At 41.2% G+C, this 25,683-nt stretch overlaps 1 protein-coding gene across 1 annotated transcript in view; it reads left to right on the plus strand.

Annotated features, from left to right (window-relative positions):
* HSD17B4 (hydroxysteroid 17-beta dehydrogenase 4) overlaps nt 1-25,683 on the plus strand; it is a 78,688-nt gene that overhangs the window by 33,564 nt on the left and 19,441 nt on the right. Inside the window, exons 12-18 of the mRNA XM_083576807.1 lie at nt 531-637; nt 2,572-2,808; nt 4,601-4,652; nt 5,149-5,220; nt 6,553-6,656; nt 8,247-8,312; nt 25,356-25,425. Coding sequence (XP_083432933.1) covers nt 531-637; nt 2,572-2,808; nt 4,601-4,652; nt 5,149-5,220; nt 6,553-6,656; nt 8,247-8,312; nt 25,356-25,425 — 708 coding nt within the window. The remainder of the gene's footprint in view (nt 1-530; nt 638-2,571; nt 2,809-4,600; nt 4,653-5,148; nt 5,221-6,552; nt 6,657-8,246; nt 8,313-25,355; nt 25,426-25,683) is intronic.

Here is a 25,683-nt window from a genome sequence, read left to right on the forward strand (position 1 = left end):
GGCCCTGTAGGAAGTACAGTCGTACCCTGGATCCTGAATGCCTTGCAGTTCGAACGTTTTGGTTTCCGAACACTGCAAACCCGGAAGTGAGTGTTCCGGTTTGCGAACGTTCTTTGGAACCCAAACGCCCAACAAGGCTTCCACGGCTTCTGATTGGCTGCCAGAACTTCCAGTAGCCAATCAGAAGCCGTTCTTTGGTTTCCGAACGTTTTAGAAATTGAACAGATTTCCAGAATGGATTCTGTTCGACTTCCAAGGTACGACTGTACTGGCAGGCACTGGAGCCCACAGACAGCATCGGGAACCTCTATAATTAATATGTGAGGGTTCACATTAACAAGTGCAATGTAAAGCATACGAATGGTTGGGAGGCACTGTGTTAACTTCAAGAATAAGGGACTTCCCCAAAAGTGAGGTTGAAGTGTCATGTTAGCATTTTGTGATGGTTGTATTTTTGCTTGGAATGAAGCTGTGGAAAGACTTATTTTTGTGTGTGTGGTTTCAAAACCATTTCCCTTCTTTATTTCCAGAATCAGTCAGCATGCTGAATGACGTGTTAAGTCAAATAGAATCCCAAGATGTCTCCCCCAATCCCACAAGCTACAGTGCATCAAGATCCTCTACAGGCTTTGACCCTGTAAGTAAAAAATGCTTCTGCAAGGTACTTGGCTTGAAGATATTCCGTTGCCTGGAGCCAGAAAAAGCTACTGTGACACATGAATCGGAAGATGCCGTGTACTGTCTCAAAAGGTCAACTTTAAAATGTGAGCTGGAGAAGGCAGTGCTTTCCCCCACACTGTTCCCTTGTACACTATTCCATAGTGTAAAGTAACATTTATGAGAACTGATTAGACTAGAGAATTTGCTACTTCTCCGAAGAATCCAGACACTCCAGTTCTGCAGGTTTGCTAGTCAGGTGTAATTTCTCTAGGCATTGGTCTGTAGGGCAAAGTAACATCTCTTTCAAAAAGTTAAAAATAAATGATCCCTCTGTTTCGTTTTGTACCACAGCTGCTAAAATTTAGCATCACATTTCTCTTTAAGTGTGTGTGTGCAGCAAACATGCATTTTGAGAAGCTTGGCATAATTTGTGGACAAAGATATGTGCTGCCTTAAGGTTATTTGTCCCTAATGGGCTGCTGTCTCACTGGGGAAAGGGGAAGGCTGTAGCTCAACACATCTGCTTTACATGCAGAAGATTGCAGTTTAATCTCCAGCATCTCCAGGTAGGACCTGGTATGTCCTGTATCTGAAACCTTGGAGTGCTGCCGAGAGTCAAGTGTAGTCAGTAGCAAGCTTGAAGGAGCAATGATTTGCATTGGTATAAGGCAGCTTCCAATTTTTCTCCACAAAATATGACCATGGGGGGAAGTGGAGTTTTGGATTTCCGGGCTAGCCACCGGCTCGAGAGCAGCTTCTCTGAGTTCAGGGAAGGCTTGAATGGAGTAAAAGTGGGGTAGCGAAGGCAGTGTCCCCCCCAAAAAAAAACACCCTAAGGTAGTGCGGTGACGAAGACAAGCCACAGCGGTGTTCTCTGCTGCTCCTTGCCTTACCAGGCATGACCAGACTTGGCCCTCCAGCTGTTCTGGGATTGCAGTTCCCATCATCCCTGACCACTGCTCCTGTTAGCTAGAGATGATGGGAGTTGTAGTCCCAAAATGGCTGGAGGGCCAAGTTTGGCCATACCTGCCTTAGATGGAGTTGGAGGACCCTGTTTCAGGCAAGTGGAGTGGCACCAAGTTTTGAAATATCCTAGTTTTGCAATACCCTGGAGCCATAGTAATTTAGACGTACAACAGTTGTCCTAAAAGGGAATCGGTACAAAATATTTAACTGGCACACGGAAGGGATTATCTCTTCTCAATTTCCCGTCACCGTTTTGAAGATAAACTAAGAATGAGTTGCTGCGTTCTTGACTGGTATTCAGATTGATTATGTGTCCCTATATGATATATATACAAGAAAGGAGGAGCTAGATACATTTTCTCATACATCCTTTACCTTTTCCCAACTTTTGATATCAGTGGTGTGAAGACTTTCCTTTTTTGGCTGACCTATTAATGGTTGAAATCAAATTTAGTACATTTGTATGAGATTTTCACTCTGCATGGGATTGAGTAGGATTTTTTTCTTCCTATTTCTATTTCAGCCATACATGGGAACCCATAAAAGTTATTAGACTGCAAAACAAATGAGCATCTTATAAATTGGAAGCAGCGATGGGCATCTTGTGGCACTCCTAGATGTTGGTGGATGTTCAGCTCCCAACAGACCCAGCCATCATGGCCAGGTCAAAGATTATGGGAATTATAGTTCCACCGCATCTGGAATGGCTACAGATTCCATCTCTGGTTAATACACATTTGTGTGTATTTTATTTTATTTTTAGCATTCATATGGCCTGAGAGAAAATCCAATGTCTTCCCCTTTTATAACAGCTTTCTCTCTTTGCCTTGAGGTGCTTCTCATTCACCAAAGACTACTTGTTAATCGCTCTGAGCTTGCTTTTGGTAGGAACGGAACATCTAAATTAATAATACTAATGTGCGCTCCTGTTTTCAATACCCACAGTCGCAGAGCATTGGCCAGAAGCTGCCCACAATGTCTTATGAGTACAGCCATTTGCAGCCCATCTTGTATGCACTTGGCGTAGGCATGTCAACGAAAGATCCGGACCACCTGAAATTCCTGTTTGAAGGAAGCGAAGAGTTTTGCTGTCTTCCAAGCTTTGGAGTTATACCAGCTCAGGCCTCTATGCTCGATGGTGGATTGTCTAGCGTTCCAGGACTTAATATTGATTTTACTAAGGTGAGTGTGAGCCACAACAATTGAATTGATTTTATGTATCAAACTGTTAGCAAATGAAACAGCATGCATAGCAGATGCAGATTTAGCAACGGAGGGGGGAAATTTGGACACGCGAAAATCTAATGCATTAATCATCAGTAGTAAAGATGGAGTCAATATAGCTTGGCTTTGAAATGAAGCAGCCTGATTTGCCCTCATTTGCTGTTGCCTCAGATGATACATTCCGTTAAAATTTTGGACAGTGATGAAAACTAGAGCCTAGCAAGTCCAGCTGACTGCAACACATGGCAAATTCCAAATGCGAGTGGTAAAGAAATACTCATTACAGTGGTACCTCAGGTTACATACGCTTCAGGTTACATATGCTTCAGGTTACAGACTCCGCTAACCCAGAAATACTGCTTCAGGTTAAGAACTTTGCTTCAGGATAAGAATAGAAATCGTGCTCTGGCGGCGCGGCGGCAGCAGGAGGCCCCATTAGCTAAAGTGGTGCTTCAGGTTAAGAACAGTTTCAGGTTAAGAACGGACCTCTGGAACGAATTAAGTACTTAACCCGAGGTACCACTGTACCTCCTCAATATCTCAACATTACAATGTCAGTCACGATACAAAGGAGAAACAAAGAAACTGAAAATAATGTGCTATGCATTTCACTTGCATCAGGGTAGGGATCCTATCATCCTTCCAGATATTGCTGGGCTACATTTCCCCTCACCCCTCACAGTTGGCCAGTCTGAATGGGGCTGAAAGGGTGTGTGACTCTAGCTGTATCTGGAGGGCCTAAGGGAGTGGGTGGCGCTGTGGTCTAAACCACAAGCCTCTTGGGCTTGCCGATCAGAAGGTCGGCGGTTCGAATCCCCGCGACGGGCTGAGCTCCCGTTGCTCTGTCCCAGCTCCTGCCAACCTATCAGTTTGAAAGCATGCCAGTTCAAGTAGATAAATAGGTACTGCTGTGGCGGGAAGGTAAATGGCATTTCCCTGCACTCTGGCACTCGTCATGGTCTTCTGTTGCACCAAAGCTGTCCATGGACAAATGCTGGCTCCCTTGGCCTGAAAGCGAGATGAGCACCGCAACCCCATAGTCAAGTTTGACTGGACTTAACCATCCAGGGCTCCTTTATCTGGAAGGCCACAAATTCTTCACCGTTAACTTGCATCAAGTTTCTCCTATGACACATGAGAGGCCTGGGAAAAGCATCCAGAGACTTCCAACCTTCTTCTTTAATAGTTAAAGGGCAAAGATAATGTTAATAATGAGGTGAGATTCCCCACCACCACCACCATAAAGAATACCTAAGGTGTTACCTGTTTAACAAAATGGAAGCAAAGTGTGAATTGGACAAATAATTACTCTTTAAACAGAAAAAAGTGAGGGATGGCGGCTATGTATCTGATAGTTTATCCACCTCAGACTGAAAATTTACAAGGCCATAAAACATATGATAACTATTATCCCGCTTAATGGGCAAAGTGCAAACCCTTTTGAGGAAAAGCAACCTAAGTGTTTGTGCTTTGTTTCACATCATGTTTCCAGATCAAATAATAGACTGTCTTTACCCGAGGATAGGATATAATATAATATAATATAATATAATATAATATAATATAATATAATATAATATAATATAATATAGAAATAAAATAATGATACATTGCGTTGTCAAGTGTTAACACAGTAAAAAAAAAAAAGTAAAGATACTTAATCTCTTTATATCGTTTTAAAAACTGCAGCAGTATAGACTGCAGTTTTCTGACAGCAGTGCAAATGATGCAAATTTCTGTCTTATTATAGGTGTTACATGGTGAGCAATATTTGGAGCTGTATAAACCTCTGCCAACATCGGGTAAGACTTCAGCAACCCTAATTAATTTGTGTGTGTTTGTATGCGTGTGTGTGTGTGTATATATATATATATATATATATATATATATATATATATATATGGTGTAGCACTCTGTTGGTGTTTTTACCAAGAGTAATTTGTATTATTCTTCATGATCTCTGTACAGTTTCAAGTGGAGTTTCTCTACCCGCAGAAAACAGCCTTCAGCCCATTCTTTATCCAGGGAACTGATTCTCATATCCTCTCCCTTCAAGGGGAGGTTTTTATTGTATTATGCATGTGTCAGGGGCCAAGGCTCTGTTCTCACCTTCCAGCTCAATTCTCACTATTTAGTATGTTCTACAATATACTTGATCCAAAATTCAAATCATGCCATGCTATTACTGGGTGTGTGTGGATTTTATATTGCAAACTTTAGCTATTGATTTTCTTGGGAGGCCTGTAAGTATTTCTGTATTACTTCTGTGTCGTTTCTTTTTCTTCTTTTCGATTTTAGGAAAACTAACTTCGGAGGCCACTATTGCTGACATCCTAGATAAAGGCTCAGGAGCGCTTATTCTCTTGGATGGTAACTCGCCTACTATGTGTTAAGAGCAAATGGGCAGAGAAATGAGTCTTTAAAATGGAATGAACCTTCCTAGCGGTTCCTTGAAGCCATCTTGGAGGAAGGCTTTGTAACAGCTACTGGAATCTTGCCTTGCCCTGAGGGCAATTTCAATATTATCTGGGTTTGCCACGCATCTAAAGACATAACATATGTGAACTGGCCTTGATATTTTGCCAGCCTAGTTTTAAACCCCCAAAAGTGGTTAGTGTGTTTTTGTGTGCATTTTTCTGGAATGCATTACAGTGGTACCTCGGGTTAAGTACTTAATTCGTTCCGGAGGTCCGTACTTAACCTGAAACTGTTCTTAACCTGAAGCACCACTTTAGCTAATGGGACCTCCTGCTGCTGCCGCACCACCGGAGCACGATTTCTGTTCTCATCCTGAAGCAAAGTTCTTAACCCGAGATACTGTTTCTGGGTTAGCGGAGTCTGTAACCTGAAGCGTATGTAACCCGAGGTACCACTGTATAGGTTTAGGATATAAGAGTTGTGGGTTTTTTTCCAGTGAAGACTTCGTGGGGCCTACCTCTCCCCACAGCCAATCTCATATTTATTGTTTTTACTCTGTATTCATAAAGCTCGTATTTTATTTCAAATATTCTTATGCCTCTCTTTAGTAGAGATTTCTAACGCAGCTTGTCATGTAAAATAGCAGAATTCCAGAAAATAGAGGAGCGTGGGTGAAGATAATCTCAAGACAAGTGCAACAAAGCATATAACCAGCTTATATTAAATGACAAAAGCCCAGGCAAATGAAATTGTCTGTGTATGGGCCCAAACTTAACTTCAGAAGGTAGGGGGACATGGAGGAAGACCCCTTAGAAAATGACTGCAAAGTTCAGGCGGCCTCATGCAGTTGAAAAACTTGGGTCAGAGCAGTGAAAAGGAGGGGCATTTCAGTAGTTTTTAGATAGAAGCAGGGCTTTTTTCCAGCCAGAACTCAGTTCCGGCACCTCTCAGGTGGGCGCCATTGCCATTCTAAGCGAACGAAGGAGGTGTCCATGGTGAGTTCTGGCGCCTCTTTTTCTAGAAAAATAGCACTGGGCAGAAGGAATAGAGTAAAAGAACTATGTAGCTCTTCTCACCCAGTTCCCTGAAAATTCAAGTCAAAAGTTCTCCGCTGATTTTTTAGTTTCGCTCAACACTACATTAGTTTTTACTTTAGCATGTTGTAAACAGAGCCGCAGCTAATACCCTGCAGTTATGTCATTATGGGTTGTATTTTAAGAAAGGAGGATATGTTGTTTGCAATTAAACTAAAATGCTTCTTTTTTTTGGCCTGATCTTGTCTAGTCAACACATACTCTGGAAAGGACCTTTTGTGCTATAACCAGTTCTCCGTCTTTGTTGTCGGAGCTGGAGGTTTTGGCGGGAAACGCTCGTCTGAGAAAACCAAGGTAACAGGAGCTTTAAGTTGGGCAGCATGGGTAATCTGTGAATGAATTCAAAATGTATTTTGAACCAGGGATAGACAGCCCAAAGCCAGAGCGTTCCAAATTGTGTGTCGGCTGCAGTGCGTAGGTGTGTCGTGCGAATGCTCCCCAAGCTCCTCCCGGGGCTGGAAAGGGATTAATTTAACTTCCGGTTTGCTAGTAAAACTGAATTACTGTGTTGCGAAATGTTGCATGTCTAAAAAGTTTGTCACCAGTATGAAAGGTTTGGCCTAAGGCCTGGAATCTGAATCCAGATCTCTCAGGAGGGATTATCAAGAGTGTGTGGGATTGTGCATGGAAACCACTGGTCCCAATTCTATAGGGCTGAGGTGTCCGGCCCCCTCCATATCTGTGGGGAGAGGGTCAGGCGCTCATAAAGTTGAGGGGGTGGAGGAGACCAAGTGTGGCACAGCTTCAGTGGTCAGCTTCTTCTGGGCGAGAGAGAGAGGAGGAGCCACTGGCCATTGAAGCTGTTCCTTGCTGAGCTCCTCATGATGATGTGACGTCACACATGCATGAGGTCACACACCTGGAATGCACGATGTGCATGTGACATCGCACGCACCCCCGTCGGACACATGATGCCGTACGCGTGACATCACTTCGGCTCTCCTCCCCCACTGATTTTCTTCCAGCTCAAGTCATTCCGTCTCAATAGCCATCTCCTGCCCTTTTCCTAAAAGCTTCTGAGGCAAGGGTGACCTTTGCATCCCTGGAGGACTGGCAGCTCTCATGATTAAGTCTTCATGATTAATTTAAAAAAAACCAATATTGATACTTATTCAGAGAGATACAAAAATACATGCCCCTTACAAAATATATTTTTATATTTGAAACATATATGTTTCATATATACATAAACTGATATGAAACAACTACTTAGTCTAAAAAAAGAAAAAGAATAAAGACAGAAAGGAGAAAAGACAAGGAAAGGGGAAACCTAGAGAAAGAGAGGAAAGAAAGAGAAAAAAAGATTAGAAAAAGCTAAAGAAGAATAAAAGGAATTCCAGCTCTCTGTGCTCCAGCTAAATATAGTATTCACTCCTTAAGATCCAAACATCCTATCTTCTATAAACCAGTATTTTTCAGTCTTCAAATCTAACTATGACAAGTTCGTTTTTTCTTTCACGCAAAAAGTCCATGAGAAATTTCCAATCCTTAGTAAATGTCTGTAATTAGACATGTTAACTTCTCCGCTGTCTCAGCCAAGTCCAATAGTTTTATCAGCCATTCTTCTATAGTGTGCGAGGCTGTATCTTTGTGCATGTAGCAAAAGGCAAGAGAAGTTCTCAAGCATCTTTGAGAGTGACCATTTCCACGAAGGAACATACAATTGGCCTAGCAGCCATTGAAAACTGTATTCCCTATGCTGTTTGGCTTTAAAAAGTACTCCGTTTGAACATCTGGGCTTGCAGTACTAGTCTCAGCGGTTTTGGCTGGTGGTGCCTGGCTCCTTTAGAAAGACGAGTCTCAAAACTCAGTAACGTACAAAACAACCAGACATAAAATGTCACTAAGAACAGGGGCAGAGTGCTTATTTATCTTTATTTCCAGGTCACGGTGAACCCACCCAACAGACCACCAGATGCCACTGCCATGGATCTCACTACAGGAGATCAGGTAAATAGTTTACTTCCTGCCAAATATATATATATTTAAATGTTCCTGTGAAGTTGGAGGTGTGGTATGGAGTCTTGTATTTAACAAGTCACCTGGTCGCTATAGGTCATAGAGATTTCAGGCAGGCCGGCCAGCAGGCTGATGGAAGAATGGCGAATCACTTTGCTGCTGCTCCTTTAGTTCCCTTGGTTTCCGTGCTAGCTTTTCCCTTCCAAACATGCATAGTATGAAACAACTGCACAGTCTCCTTTCTTTCCTTTTTCCTATTCTTTGCAGAGTAACTGAGTTACTGCGTTCGCTTCCATAAATCTTTGAGTAAAAAGGAAGTGTTGACAGAAGATCAAAACCAAGTCCAAAAGCATTTAAATTGTTAACAGTTTGTGGAGAGATGAATCAATTAATTTCAGTTCTGCAGGGGGACTTTCTACGTGACTATGGAGTTTAAAGGATCATCTCATTACTCTTTCCTGCCAATTATCAGATTGATGTTTTAAATCAACGAACAAAGAATTGTTCTGCCAAGGGATCAATCGCACTATTGAAATATGTGTTCTGTGACCCATGTCCCGCCTGATACGTTTTTTCTTGTTAGTCCTTTTCCAAAATGTGTATTAAGAAACATTTTTCGTAGAGACCAATGGAGAGAATCCTCAAGTGGTGATTTACAGGTTGTTGTTTTTTTTTAAAAAAAATACAGTGAAGAAACTATCTCTACCTGGCACCCTGAATACAGAAGGAAATACTGTGTCGTTGTAATACATGTCTTCTGTGATATTCTGTGTTTCTCCTAGGGAATAGGTTTGAGCTTAATAGAGCTTTAATTAACTTCAGTAAATGACTTTTTTCTCAACTTGCAGTATTTGTGCTGGTTGTAACAAATAGTGGCAAATTGGGATTTTCATGAATATCATTTCAATCTTGTTACCTTTGTTCCTTTTCATTCCTGATTTTAAATCTTCAGGACTTTGTTCTGCTTATTACTGCAATCAGACCTAAGAAGCCTTAACTGGCAAAATCTCTCTCTCTCTCTCTCTCTCTCTTTATGTTTTGAAATTAACTATGTTCCACGCACTGTAGTTATGCAGCATCCTGTGAATGTATGGGAATATGCATAGTCTCACTAAAGTTGTGGGTGTGTCTAGTTAAAAAAAAGAGAGGATTTTAAATATTGATCACAGCTTTTCCTTAATATTCGCTATAAACCACACCCAAGATTCTGTAAAGTGCAGAATTTACACCAGCATTTCTGGCTGCCTGGGACATGCTTTCACCTCTTTTGATTCTTTTGCTACCTCAAATGCCCTTTCGTGGGGTTTTGGAGTTACACAAGAGGACTGGCCTTAATTCACAACACTGCTTCTTGTTAATCTAGCAGATAATCTTGTGTGGGGAATTAATCCCATATTGGGCAGAAGTAATTCTATCTCGGACACACTCAATAGAGTCCCTTGGCCTGCCACTGATTGCCAGATGATGGAAAAACACAGCCTTGGGGGAATAGTTATGCCCTCGTTCTTTTCTCCTTCGTTGAAGGGATAGCCATCCAGCAATTCAGTTCATCTTTACCAGGCATAGGCAAACTCGGCCTTCCAGATGTTTTGGGACTACAACTCCCACCATCCCTAGCTAACAGGACCAGTGGTCAGGGATGATGGGAATTGTAGTCCCAAAACATCTGGAGGGCCAAATTTGCCTATGCCTGATTTTTACAGATGCCTTGCTCTGCTTCGAGTCCCCTACTACTACTACTACTACTACTACTAATATTTCGCCCATCTGGCCAGGTTTCTCCAGCCACTCTGGGCAACTTTGAGCACATATAAAAACATAATAAAACATCCAACATTAAAAACGTTCCGATACAGGGAAGTTTTTGTAACAATTTTGAATGCAAACATTCCTGACAAGGTGACATTTGTATGTGTGTGAGCTTATTAGTAGTCTCACTCACGTGCACACACACCACATTTTTGTTGTATATAGGTGAAAATTCAGGAAGTCCCTTGTGCGTGAAGCTAGATAAATTTGCACATTTTTAGGCAACACATGTCCTTTTCAGAATGCACTGAAAAGTCAGGGTTTTTTTTTATCCTTTTCCCCCTTTCATGCTAAGCACTTCCAGATTTAGTATATGCAGATCTCTGATGTAGCATAGCAGCAAATTGCATAATCCTCAGCATATGTACTCGGAAGCAAGTTCCACCTTGCTTCTATGGGATTTAGTCCCTAGAAAGTGTGTTTGAGATTTCAGGCCAAAGAATGTGAGGTTTGAGCCATGAAGCTCCTGCCCCACATCCACCCCAATCAATTATTTTTGCCTCAACAACAACTTTTTCAGGGCCCAGTAGGGACTGCAGAGAAAATGTGTGTGAAGCTCTCTGTAGAAGTAGAATTCCTCCTCAGGAATGTAGAAATGAAACCCCGAACACAGTTTTATTACTTTACTCTCTCAGTCAATAAAAACTTGATATTGCGGGCTGCTTTGAGTCTATTTAATAGTCATTTTCTAATACGAGGGCCAGCCCTTAAAATATGTTATCAGGGTAGCTCACAATAAAGTATTGTATGTTGTGGAATAACTGATGCAATAAAATAAGCTAAAAACCGAAATTCACTAAAAGCAGCCGCTTGGATAGCAAATCAGTGTTTTGCTATCAGTGTTTTAAAGCTCAACAAAAGTTTTAAAAGCTGAAAGCCTGTTAAGAAAACAACAACCACTTGGCACCAGAAAGAAATTGGAGTGAGCGGGTAGGCAAGCCGCTGAAAAAGTCCTTTTTTTTTTTTTTTTTTTTATAATATATTTATTAAAGTTTTCAAATAAAGCATATATTAGATAAGCACTTATCATTGTCCATTTAACATCTCTCAATTGTTACATGGGACTCCCCCACACCTCCCGCATACACTTACATCATTATTAAATTAGTTTCAAACAAATTATCATTTAATTCATCTTAATTAATAATCTTAATTTGGTTTGACATATAATTCAACCTTAAATCTAATTTAATGGTAGACAATTGTCTGCACTGGCATCCAATTCAGCACTCAGCCAAATTACAATATTTTTGTAAATAAATCTTAAATTTCCTCCAGTCTTCTTCCATCCTTTCTTCTCCCTGGTCTCGAATTCTGCCGGTCATCTCGGCTAATTGCATATAGTCCATCAGTTGCATCTGCCATTCTTCCACAGTGGGTAGCTCCTGAGTTTTCCAATTCTTGGCAATTAATATTCTTGCTGCTGTTGTTGCGTACAAAAAGAATGTTCTGTCCTCTTTTAACACACTCTGGCCGACAATACCCAGGAGAAAGGCCTCTGATTTCTTAGTGAAGGTGTATTTAAACACCTTTTTTAATTCATTATATATCTTCTCCCAAAAGGCCTTCACTCTAGGGCAGGTCCACCAGAGGTGAAAAAATGTTCCTTCATTTTCCTTACATTTCCAACATTTGCTATCAGACGAATGGTATATTTTAGCCAGTTTAACAGGGGTCATGTACCATCTATACATCATTTTCATCACATTTTCCTTCAACGCATTACATGCAGTGAAGTTCAGCCCAGAGGTCCACAACCTTTCCCAATCTTCAAACATAATATTATACCCAATATCCTGCGCCCATTTTATCATTGTTGATTTTACCATTTCGTCATGTGTGTTCCATTTCAGCAGCAAGTTATACATTCTTGAAAGTACCTTAGTCTTAGGTTCTAACAGTTCAGTTTCTAACTTTGACTTTTCCACTTGGAATCCTAGCTTTTTGTCATTTTTAAACACTTCTTTAATCTGAGCATAGTGTAACCAGTCTCGCACTTTGTCTCTCATCTTTTCTAAACTCTGCAATTTCCAGTTGTCACCATCCTTTTCTATTATCTCCCAATATTTTGGCCAGTTGGCCTCCATATTGGCTCTTTTCCGCGCCTTAGCCTCCAGGGGTGACAGCCACCTCGGAGTTTTATTCTCCAGTAAGTCTTTATATTTTGTCCAGACATTAAAGACTGATTTTCTGACAATATGGTTCTTGAAGGCCTTATTTATCTTAGCTTTATCATACCATAAATATGCATGCCATCCAAACGCATTATTAAAACCTTCCAAATCCAAGACATCCGTATCTTCAAGAAGTAACCAATCTTTTAACCAGCAGAAAGCTGCAGCTTCATAATACAACTTTAAATCTGGCAGGGCAAAGCCCCCTCTTTCTTTCGCATCTGTTAATATTTTAAATTTGATTCTGGGCTTTTTGCCCTGCCAGACAAATTTAGAAATATCTTTCTGCCACTTCCGAAAGCACTCTGTCTTGTCTACAATCTGCAGTGTCTGAAACAAAAATAACATTTTTGGCAATACATTCATCTTGATGGCAGCTATTCGGCCTAACAAAGAAAGTTTTAGTCTTGACCAACTATCCAAGTCTCTCTTAATCTCTGACCAACATTTTTCATAATTATCTTTAAATAAACTCAGATTTTTTGCTGTTATGTTTACCCCTAGGTATTTAACTTTTTTAACCACATTTAGTTCTGTCTCTTTCTGAAGCTGTTCCAACTCAATATCTGTCACGTTTTTCCCCAAAACTTTAGTTTTTTGCTTATTTAACTTAAATCCTGCCACTCGACCAAAGTTTTGAATCAGTTGTAGTACTCTTTTCAAACTAGACTCCGGCTCCTGTAATGTCAGAACTAGGTCATCTGCAAAAGCTTTAAGTTTATATTGTTTCGCTCCGACCTGAATCCCTTCCACCAACCGGTCCCCCCTAATCATATTCAGGAGCACTTCCAGAACCGAAATAAACAGTAATGGGGAAATCGGGCAGCCTTGTCGTGTACCTTTTTCAATTTTAAACTCTTCTGTAACCACATTGTTAACTATCAGTTTAGCCTTTTGTTCTGAATATATTGCCTCAATCCCGTTCTCAAACCCCCGTCCCACTCCCATTTCTTTTAAATTCCCCTTCATAAATTTCCAAGAAATGTTGTCAAAGGCTTTCTCCGCGTCTATAAAAATTAAAACTGCTTTAGTGTTTATGTTTGTTTGTAAAAGTTCCAATATGTCTATAATGTTCCTTGTGTTAGTAAACATATGTCTGCCCGGGAGAAAGCCTGCCTGGTCTTTATGGATTATCTCACTTAAAACTTTCTTAAATCTTCGTGCCAAAACATCTGCAAATATTTTGTAATCCACATTTAAAAGGGAGATGGGACGGTAATTCTTGAGTTGTGTCTTTTCAGTTTCTGACTTTGGAATCAATGTGATAAATGCTTCTTTCCACGATTCAGGCGCCTTCTTCCCCTCCATTATTTCATTACTGACCTCCAACAAAGGTTGTATCAAATAATCCTTCAATGTCTTGTAGTAGTTAGAGGTCAGTCCATCTGGCCCTGGTGATTTGCCCTGTTTCAGACTCAGGATGGCCTGTTCAATCTCTTGTCGTGTTATTTTGCCATTTAAAATTGTTCTATTTTCTTCTGACAGCTTTGCTAATCCATTTCTCTCCAAAAATTGTGTAATCTCTATTTCATCTTGTGGCCCTTGAGTATATAACTTTTTAAAATACCTCTGGAAGCACTTTCTAATCTCTCCCGGGTTCTGAATGTTCCTTCCTTCAACCTCTAAGTTTGTTACTGTATTTAATCTTTGTCTCCTTTTCAACTGCCAAGCTAGCAGTTTCCCACATTTATTTGCCGATTCAAAAGTTTTTTGTTTCATTGTTTTAATCTTCCATTCTATTTCCTGATTTATCAGCTTGGAATATTGCGCCTGATAAAGTTTAATTTCTCTCAGAATCGGTTGGGACTTCGGGTTAGATCTTAACTTCTTCTCCAACTCTTTGATACTTTCCAGAATTTTATCTTTCTTTTCATTTTGCAGTCTTTTCTTTAAGGAATTCTGTTGAATCAAGAACCCTCTCATCACAGCTTTACTTGCATCCCAGATAGTTCTTTTTTCCACCGTAGTGTTCAAATTAATCTCAAAATAGTCCTTTAAGGTTTTTTGGGCCTTCTTTACAATTCTTTGATCTCTAAACAGGCCATCATTCATCTTCCATCTAAAGGAGCCGATTGGGATCAATGTCATATCCATTCTCAAGGCGTTATGGTCGGAGCATGTTTTGGGGCAGATTTCCACCTTCCTCACCTTAGGTGCCAGACTTCTAGTTATCCATATTTGGTCGATTCGTGTCCAAGTCAGTTGAGCTTCAGAAAAGAATGTTCCTTCTCTTCCCAGGGGGTTTCTAACTCTCCAGATGTCAACCCAGTCCATATTGTCAGTCATTTCAAAAAAGGTCTTAGGTAGTCTTCCCTCTTTAGTAATGTTCTGGTTCTGTGACTTATCCATATTTGTTGATACGACCCCGTTCATGTCCCCCATCATGATGACGTTGTTGTAATCCAGATAATCCAGCATGATCTCGTGCAACTTCTTATAAAAATCCGATTTTCCTTCATTTGGAGCATAAATTCCTAATATCAAAATTTTTTCTCCTTGATACTGTACTTCTATTGCGAGGATTCTTCCACTTTCATCTTTAAAGAGAAATTTTGGTGAAAGGCTCTCTTTTGCATAGATCACTACACCTCTCTTTTTAACTGTATCCGATGATATAAATTCTTGACCAAGCCTTTTATTTATTAACACCTTTCTATGGAGCCTAATCACATGTGTTTCTTGTAAGCATATAATGTCCAATTGTTCCTTTTTTAGAATATGAAAAATTTTAGACCTTTTTTCGGGACTGTTACAGCCATTTATGTTCCAACTCAAAAGCTGCAGAGACATCCTGGATAGATCTGGTTATTCTTTCTGGGGTGGTACCTTGTTCTCCGGTCCTTGAGGATCCGAGGGGGCGGGCTCCCCTGGAAGTTCTGGCGCTGGCAATCCAAGTCCTTTGTGGAGGTCTTCTCCGTGTGCTCCCAAAAACTTGTCTCTATCTTCCACTGTTTTGATTTTGATCTTTCTCCCTCTGTAGGTAAAGGATAATCCTTGTGGAAACTCCCACCTGAAGATAATTGCGTTGCTTCTCAACAGTCTTGCCAATTCCGTGTAGTTAGATCTGAGGTCCAGCAACTGCTTAGGAATGTCCTTGTAGATTTCAATTCTCTTGCCCAAAATGTCTAGTGACTTTTCGTAGTGCAGGCCCAAAATCTTGTCCCTTTCCTCCTTTGATCTCAGTGTTATCAAACAATCTCTGGGCTTCTCTGTCCTTCTGACTCTGCCAAGCCTGAAAGCAGATACAATTTTAAAGTCTTTTTCCTCTAACTTCCAAAACTTGGCAAATTCCTTAGTTAGAAATTCAATAAAATTATCTTCTTCCACCTCTGGTATTGACCGTATCCTCAAGTTGGTCTCCCTGTTTCGCAGTTCTGTCATCAAAAAGTAAATCTGATGTTCTCCAACTTGTTTGCTGAGTGGTCTTACTTCTTTCTCAAGTTCTTCCAATCTTTGACTAGTATCTTCAGCCAGTTTACGATTTTCACCTACAGCCTCCTTTAATTCTCCAATAGACTGGGCATTCTGTGCAACTTGTCCAGTCAGCTTATTCAAGCTTTCTGTGTTCTGTTCAATTTTAGCTGTATGCAAATCAGCCTTCTTGTCCAGAGCCTCCAGTTTCTCCAAAATTTTCTCCAAGACAGAGCTACTTGTCCCTGAAGCCATATCTCCCAGGTGCAGCTCCTCTGTCTCACCCTCCCCTGCCTGTATTAGGGAGGCCGCCTCTATGTCTGGAGGCAAAGTGGAAGGCAAGGCCGGCACAGAAGATCTACGCTGTGAGGCTGCAGATAAAGTTAGAGTTGTTTGTTTAGTCCTTCCTCTTCTCCTTGCGCCACTCATTCCAAAGTTATCTGTAATCCAAGGTCAATCCAAGTTGTTCCCATGAGAAAGCAGAGTCCCAGATGCAATAGTCAAACAGAGGCCGGGAAAGGGAAAGTAAAACAAAGTCACTGCTGTAAGTCCAAAATCCTCTAGAGGGAGCTTGATACGTCTTCAGGGAAAAGATCAAATCCAAGTTAAACTTATAAATTTAAATCCATGTCTATCGCCTCCACAATGTATTATTTTTAGCAGAGTAAAACTTAAAGCAAAACAGTGTTTCTTACAGTGCCTTGACTGCAACAGTTTCAAAGTATCCAGTTCCAACTCAGAATGTTTCAAAATCTGAATTCAATGTATCCAAAGTTGCAAACTGGTGCTCATCCAGGCAGCTCCAGCACCAGAGATTCTTATTTATTTTATAATCCACTGGTGCCACAGAAGAAGAATATCAGTGCACCCCGAATATAACCAGCAAAATTCAATAGCTCAAAGTCTTTCACTCAGAAAACTGCTTTAACAGGGTGCCAGCATTTAGTTAACGCATAACTTTTTGTCTCCACTCCTCCTGCTCTTTGCTTAAAGTTCAGTATAGCGGGAGATGGGCTTCCTGCTTATCCTCACTCCGTTTTCAGCCAGATTTCAACTTTTTTAAAAAAGTTTTAAAAGTTTCATAAAGTTCTCAAAAAGTTTCAGAAAGTTGACAAAAGTTTCAGAAAGTTTTCAATGTCCAAATTTACTCACGGGTTGTAGTTTCCAAAGTTCAGAAAAGTTGCAGGAAGAAAGGACAGCGCTGACCGGCAACAGCAATGCGGCTTCACTTCGCTGTTTGCGCAACGACCCACAGCGCCGCTACCCCCTCCGCGATCCGGAGCCCCTTACGGGGTCCCTTCAACGTTTTGGGGGCTGCTTCTGGCGCCCGCCGGGTCCCGAGACCACAGGCTTCTGCCACCTGTGGTTTTCCTGAATGGGTCTCCGCTTCGCCGTAGCGGACGACCCGTTTACAGCGGAGCTCCCTTCTCCTTACTCGGAGAAGGCAGCCATTACCGGTCGCGCCGCCTCCGCTGAAAAAGTCCTTTCTCCAGTATTTTAGGTACAGTCTTTAGGTATCAGAACCCTTTTCTGGGTTTCATTGCTAAGGATTCAGAGTATGGGCAAATACCTGTCTGGGCACAGCTGGTGCTTCAGGTAACCTGGTCCTAAGCTGCAAAGGGCTTTAAATGCAAAAGCATTTTGAAATTATTATTTTTTCCCCCTATTTTTTAAAATCAATTTTCCAAGTTTAGAACAAATACAATACAACACAACACAAAAAACAAAACATATAAAAAGAAAAACAAACAAACATATAAAATTTATTCCAATCAGAATCCAAATTAATTTCCATTATTAAGTGACTTCCTCGAATCCTTCCTAACTGATTTTCATGAAGTCTCATTTTAGCAATTTTCCAATATTCACTTTCTAATATAATTAACTAGTTCAAATTACCAACTTCCTTTCTTTTCATCATAATCTCAATCCATAGTATTATACAATTCAACATACTTTAATCCTAAACCAATTTAATACTTGCAAGTATTTCCACTTATATTATATTATAATATTTAGCTAGATATTCCTTAAATTTCTTCTAACCTTCTTGATATTTCTCCTCTTTCTGATCGCGGATTCTTCCAGTAAGGTCGGCCATCTCCAAAAAGTCCAACATCTTCATCTGCCAATCTTCCACTTGGTATTTCTTGTGATTTCCAATTTTTGGCTAATAAAATTCTCGCTGCAGTTGTGGCATACAAAAACAGTCTAACGTCTTTTTTGGGCAATTCCATTCCTATTATCCCAAGTAGAAAGGCTTCTGGTTTCTTAATAAATGTATATTTCAACATTTTTTCCAATTCATTATATATTTTTCCCCAGAAGTCTTTCACTTTTCACTTTTGGACACGTCCACCACATATGGTAAAAGGTGCCTTCTTTTTCTTTACATTTCCAACATAAATTATCACTCTTATGATAGATCTTTGCTAATTTTACTGGGGTTAAGTACCATCTATACATCATTTTCATAATATCTTCCTTTAACACCGTACATGCAGTAAACTTAACCCCTTTCTTTCACAACCTTTCCCAATCTTCCATCATTATATTATTATTATTTTATTTTATTTTTTTGGAAAAAAAGCATTTTAAACGATTTATTGAACAAAAAAACCAAAAAACACAAGTGCGGAGGGGAAAGGCTACCGAAGGCAAGACACCTTTGAAGGCAGTATGATGGTCTTCCAGGAATGGAGAGAGATCCCCTCCGATCCCCACCTTCCCTAGAACTGAGCATCTACGCATCCCGCCCGGTAATGGCTGTGCAGGCCTCTCAAAGGCAAAAACGAAATAAAAAAGCACCCCGCCACAACCCCCCTTGGTCCCAACCGCTCCCCATTTCTCCCCTCCCTCCTTGCATCCCGAGAAGCGGCTTTTTAAAGGGAAAAGCCGAGACGCCCTTGCAAAGCCGCTGCCATGGCACCGCAGCGGCATCCGAGGGGCGGCCATGACGGCCGGGGAAACTTTCGGAAGGCAGCCAAAACGCCCCTGTGAGCATGGAGAACCAGGGGCAAGCAGGGAAGCGCCGCCGCCTATCCTCCATATTTTTCGGGGGAGGGGGGCAGGAAAAAATAAACTATTCCAAATTAAAAAACAAAAGAACCCCGCACAAGCCCTCAAGTCATCCCCCTTTATTAAAAAAATAAAATAAAGGGCTGGGGCATGACCAAAAACTCTTGCTCAATCTATCATCACAGATTTCACTTGTTCATCCTTTGTATGCCACTCCAACAATAAATTATACATCCTAGACAAATTTTTGACGTTAGTATCTAACAACTCCGTTTCCAATTTGGTTTTTTCCTTTGCAAAACCATTTTTCTTATCCAACTTAAATAATTCATTAATCTGGTAATATTGAAGCCAATCCACTTTGTCTTTAACTTGATCAAAAAAGCATTTGGAATTTAGCCTGGAAAGCTCTGTTTTGGTTCTACAGCAGGGATAGCCAGCAGGGGTGCTTCTGTTGTAGATAACAAGTCCCTCCAGCCCCAGCCATTATGGTATTTGGCCAGGGATGGTAGGAGTTGTACTCTCCAACAGTTGGAAGGCACTGCTTTGATTCCCCCTGTTGTGCAGCAATTGCATGTGTTTATTGTTCTTGATATCATTATTAGTATTTGAATTTATATACCGCCCTATACCCGGAGGGTTCAGGGCAGTTCACAGAACAAAATCAAAACATAATCAAAATAAAAACAACAACCCAGTAACACCCCCCCCAAAAAAACCCCACCATATTTTAAAAGGGCATTGGATATCAATCAAATCAAACAAAGGCCTGGTTAAAAAGGAATGTTTTTGCCTGGCACCTAAAGGTGTATAATGAAGGCACCAGGCGAACTTCCCTGGGGAGAGCATTCCACAGACGGGGAGCCACTGCAGAGAAGGCCCCGTTCTCGTGTTGCCACCCTCCTCGAAGAGGTGGCACACAAAGAAGGGCCTCAGAAGATGATCTCAGGGTCTGCATAGGTTCATATGGAAAGAGGTATTGCGATCTTGATAAAGGAGGAGATGGGTGATAGAAGTATACATAGTGTGTAGAAAATGATCAGAAAGAGTGTTTTCTCCCTCTCTCATAGTACTAGAATCCCGGGGCCATCTAATGAGGTAATAATAATAATAATTTTGATCAGGCATCGCTCTTTATGCTGTGAAGTTATTATTTTGATTTTGAGTCCTGAAATCTTGCTTTCTTAAAATTCTTTGGTGTATTTGTTAACAAAACTATTTGTTTCTGAGAAACACTTTCCTGATATGTAGCAGTCCCCACCTTCCCACTTCCTTGCAGTCCTTCATTTCATCATCCATGATGCACAATAGCCATGATTAGAGGGGAACTTGCGACTGACAACCCAATAAAAAGCCATGCCTGTACACCTATTAGTATCGGCTTTTGTGACAGCACTAGAGTTACTAGCACCAATAGAACCCGAAAGAAAAAGGGGAAAAACTTGGCAGTGTGTAGAAATGCACAATTAATCCAATTTAGAACATTGTAAACGATATCACGGCCAAAAATTTAAATGCATGCTTAACTCGAAGTAATGATTGTTAATCTCACCCTCGTTGATAATTTAACCCAAGTGTTGGATTACTTGGCTGCTTCTCTTTTGTATTGCTACTCCGAATCGAGAGATAAAGCTTATTTTGATGGCCTGGTTTCAAGTGCTTGCCTTGGCAGAACGTAGTGGGAAAGAATGAACCACTTTGAATTTATCTGAATGGGAACAGCAGATGCTGCAATCACTCAGGCCTGGAATATACAGATCATAAATACAAAGGTTTTGCTCGCGTATGGAATCGTGCACAGTTGGTTTCTGGAATAAATCTTAGACCAAGAGTGTTCATTTCATCCCAGTGCAGTGGAACATGCCGCCAGACTGCCGCTTCTTGCAGCCCAAGGTAAAGTGAGAAATCTTGGACAGGAACATCTTGCAGCTCACTCCAATTCTTGTGTTAACTCTGTTTGTGAAGGAGTTGATGCTGGAATGGGAAGTAGCTGCAAGCTGGGCTCCTCCTGTGTATTTCGGGCCTTCTCTCATTACCTTGCTACGCAGGTTAGGTGCAAAACAGCTTCCATGCCTACACTTGCAAGCTGAGTATGAGAACTGAGAGCTGTTCTGTGCACTGGGCAAAATGAATTGTTTGATGGAGGTGGCAGAGTTTTACACTTTACCACTTTAGCCTGCCATTTTGGGGACAGGTGGATTGCACTTTTCACTTCTCTTCCTGTATATTGTAAACGAGCATATCAGAAAAAAAAAATAAAGCTTTCACATAGCATTCTCCCTGGTGTGCTAATTTTGCCACATGCTGAAGCCTTGTTATGCAGGAAAGCATTCACTCTGAACTGCTTCTTTATATTGTCAGGTATCTACCAAAGATGGGACGTGGGTGGCGCTGTGGGTTAAACCACAGAGCCTAGGACTTGACGATCAGAAGGTTGGCGGTTCAAATCCCCGTGACGGGGTGAGCTCCCGTTGTTCGATCCCTGCTCCTGCCAACCTAGCAGTTTGAAAGCACGTCAAAGTGCAAGTAGATAAATAGGTACCACTCCAGCGGGAAGGTAAACGGCATTTCTGTGCGCTGCTCTGCTTCACCAGAAGCAGCTTAGTCATGCTGGCCACATGACCCGGAAGCTGTACGCCAGCTCCCTTGGCCAATAAAGCGAGATGAGTGCCGCAACCCCAGAGTCGGCCACGACTGGACCTAATGGTCAGGGGTCCCTTTTACCTCTACCTTTATCTACCAAAGATGTATCATTTTAGGCTCTTACACATCTCTTGCCTATCTGTTGTTGGTTACCATTGCCCTCTCCCTTCTATTTAAATGCTGACAGTGGTAAAGATTATAATCTCCTTGGAGCTAGCCTTTTTTGTTATTGTTAGTCCATTTATTTGCTTGCTTGTTTGCCACCCATCTTACCAGGTTGCCCCAGTCAATCTGGGCGGCTTTCAACAAACTAAAACATCAAATGCAGTAAAACATCAAACTTTAAAAACTTCCCTGCCTTCAGATATCTTCTAAAAGTCAGATAGTTGTTTATTCCCTTGACATCTGATGGGAGGGTGTTCCACAAGGTGGGTGCAACTACTGAGAAGGCCCTCTGCCATGTTCTGTAACTTCACTTCTCACAGTGAGGGAACCGCCAGAAGGCCCTGGGAGCTGGACCCAAGTGTCCGGGCCGAACTACTGTGTCATATACACTGGTGGTACTATATTGGACCCCTTACAGATCGACAGCTTTCAGGAAAATGCCACAAAGATAAAATTAACATATCCCCCCCCCTTCAAGTTCTAGTCCCAGATCAAATTGACACACAATCTCTCTTTTTTTGCCAAAAGTTAAAGATGCAATTCTTTTAATTGGGTCCTCTGCTCCTAAGTATCTGCGTTTTATTACCAAAGTATTCCATGCTTTTCCAGAGAAAAATTATTTTCAGTATGGAGATCTATTGTATTGGAACACCTGCTATTGTGACAGACCCCACCCTACCCATTCATAAAACAGTATGTGATTGTATAACAAGACTGCTGTTTCCCTTAGTTTTACCAGTGACCTTTATTGTTGACAGCAGGCAAGACTGAAAAATTGATGCCGACAGGTTGAATATTGCCTTTCCTCTTTTGATCTGGCAGAACTCCTAAATTGTTAGGAAATAAAACTTGACAATTTGTGTTATTAATTGGCGAGCAATCCAACCATATTATGACCAACTTCAGTCTAATGCTGCTAATCATTTGACTTTTGTTATGGTCTAAAGACGGATCGGTTTTTATATGCTAATTGAAATGATGCCATCGTTGGAGCAGTGCAGAAGTCAGAGCTTTTTGAATCTCTGCCTTTGCAAAGTCTTGTATTTTTTTTAAAGACTATTTACTTGTTGAATTAAGACACAGTTCAGAAGATTTCATTTCCCCATATGGCATCATTGGCATAGCTATAATAGAAGCATAAAGAAGAAGTAACTAGTTGGGATATTGTTAAGTCTAGGAGATTTACTAAATGCCTGTTGCCCTGGTAGGAGTTCTGTCCATGTGAAACAGCTGTTCTGTGCCTGCATCCTCACACTGGCTCCATCTCAAGAGGCAAGTGTGGATTAGCAGTCCAGCCACCCTCCAAATGCAGAAGTTGCTGTTTATATGCTTCTGTGGTGGGCAAACTAAATCTGGACTCATAAGCAGACAGGGTATGCAAATTGAAACCCACCACACTGTGCTCATAAGCCAGAGTCAGGTCACACCAGCACAGAACCTATGAGTCCTCCATCGCTCTGTTCCTGGGAACCCATTTCAAATGCTGATGTCTCTGTCACGGCGCATGCCATTAATTGTACATCAACATGTTCTGTATGAGGGTTTCTAGATTTGCTTCCTAGCACAGGTCGGAGCAACATAAGAGACACCATCTCATCTTCTCTGGTTGTTTATACCAGGGATGGTGAACCTGTGGCCTGAAGTTGTTGGTCAACTGCTCTCATAATCCCTGACAGTTGTTCATGCTGGCTGGAGCTGCTGTGAAGGGGAGCTCAACAACTTCCAGAGCCATGGTTCCCAATGTGGGGCACATGCCCCACAGGGGGGCAATTTGATTTTTAAGGGGGGCAATTTGAGAATGAGTTATTAACAGTTAGTGGCCTTTTAGGCTTCCTCCATGTGAATAGGACTTCCCTTTTTGAATAATAAGAATTATATGTCACTGGCGGGGGCTGGGGGGAGCATCAGGATATTAGAGATGCTTAGGTGGAGCATGGCTCAAAAAAGGTTGGGAAACCACTGTTCTAGAGGACCACACGTTCCCATCCTTGCTATTAATAAACAAATAGAGAGGGACAGGGTTACCTGTGTAATGCCCCCAAGTGATTGATCTTGAGCCATGTTCTAACAGCCTCACTGATTTGATCCTTTCGAGTCAGTATAACCTTGTAGTGTGGGTGTCTATGGAAGTTAAAACTGTCTGTACAGTGGTACCTCGGGTTACATATGCTTCAGGTTACATACGTGTCAGGTTACACACTCCGCTAACCCAGAAATAGTGCTTCAGGTTAAGAACTTTGCTTCAGGATAAGAACAGAAATTGGGCTCCAGCGGTGCGGCAGCAGCAGGAGGCCCCATTATCTAAATTGGTGCTTCAGGTTAAGAACAGTTTCAGGTTAAGAATGGATCTCCAGAACGAATTAAGTACTTAACCTGAGGTACCACTGTAATTAGTTCTGGAGGTCCGTTCTTAACCTGAAACTGTTCTTAACCTGAGACACCACTTTAGCTGATGGGGGCTGCTGCCGCCACACAATTTCTTTTTTCATCCTGAAGCAAAGTTCTTAACCCCAGGTGCTATTTCTGGGTTAGCGGAGTCTGTAACCTGAAGCGTCTGTAACCTGAAGTGTCTGTAACCTGAGGTACCACTGTAGTTTAGACAGCTTGGTTTTATTTGCCCATTCGACCCCAGAGTCACAACTTCCAGAAAGAAGGAGTGATTCTGAAAAAGTCAGAAATGATGCGCTCGTAGCTCTCTTTAAACTTTGCAGCAACGAAAAGCATTTGTACTACGGTAAAGAAATCCCATGCATAAACTTGAGTTTTGTTCAGTCACACGTGTAATCAGGTAGTGTATGGGAAAGCGTACAGTGTGCATACAGACTACGGGCTGCCCAAAGGATCAGTCTGAGGAGTGAAAAGCAATAAGAAGCGACGTGAATGAATCTCTGAATGCTGAAGGTTCCTGTGAAAGTAACAAATACTGAAACTCTGTGGCTCTTGGCTATATTTAAAATATCTCCCTTGATTTTGAAGAAGTGTCTTTAAATATGACTTCGGTGCAACCATAAAGCCGTGCACACACACACACACACACACACACATATGAATTCTGTCCTATGTACAACAGCAAGCTCTCATTTTCTTGGGTGCTAATCCTTATGTAACCCAAAATGGGCACGATCCATACCTGTGAGAGATGACAGCAAGTGTGCAGAGCCCCAATGTTTGCAGAACTAATAAAAACATTTTAAGACAAAAAAAGGTGATCTGAGCATGCTCAGTAGGCTGACTCTTTGAAGGGGAGCCTGCGGGAACGGGGAACGAAATGGCTGGCTGGAAACCCTGAGCAGCAACATTTTGTTGCAGACCTCACCTAAAAACAGAGCTCTGAATTCAGTTCTTTATTTAAGATGAACACAAATGGCATGTCTTGTTTTATTGGATTATTAGTAGTTCTGAATCATTTGCTTCAAAATGAAGGTTGTGTTTCTCCCTCCACTGCCACTGCCCTTCTGCCTTGGCACATTCAGGTGGGCATTTATTCGGGCACTGCAGTATGGAGAAGTTATGGGGAATGGTAATTATATCTTGTCTTCAGCCTGTCCTGTCTACTGGGTCGAGGAACGCAGCTGTCCTGAGCTCATTATGTTTTATTATGGTGTCTTATGACAGACATCTCCTATCTGTGTTTTGCTTGCTGCAATTCATTGTGAGGTTCTTTGGATATTAATTGCTTTGTTCTATGATGCTGGCCATAACATTTCTTGAACATTTCTAGGCAGTATGGAAAGAATATCAATTGTTCGGCATATAAATAAATAAATTGTGCCCCTGACAAGAATAAAAAAAGTTATTATTTTTTTATCCATAGGCTGCTTTGTATCGCCTGAGTGGAGATTGGAATCCTTTACACATTGAACCTGGTTTTGCTGCCCTTGGAGGTAAGTTTGAAGGAACTCTCTTTTGCTTTATTTTATTGATAGGAGTCACAAATGCCTTTTTCAGCAATATTCTTTTTTTAAAAAAAAAACATTCATTTAAGGTTTGAGAATTGACAACTGCTATCCTGAAATAAAAAAATTAACCAAATGTTGAATTTTCAGCTGGTAACTGGTATTTTTGAAGTATAGGTGGTTTCCCATAATTTTGAGTTCTAAACCAATTATTTCATTCTACCACTTTCCAGGTCGCAGGATTGC

Source organism: Podarcis filfolensis (assembly GCF_964270895.1).
Source record: "Podarcis filfolensis genome assembly, chromosome: 11".
Taxonomy (NCBI): Eukaryota; Metazoa; Chordata; class Lepidosauria; order Squamata; family Lacertidae; genus Podarcis; species Podarcis filfolensis.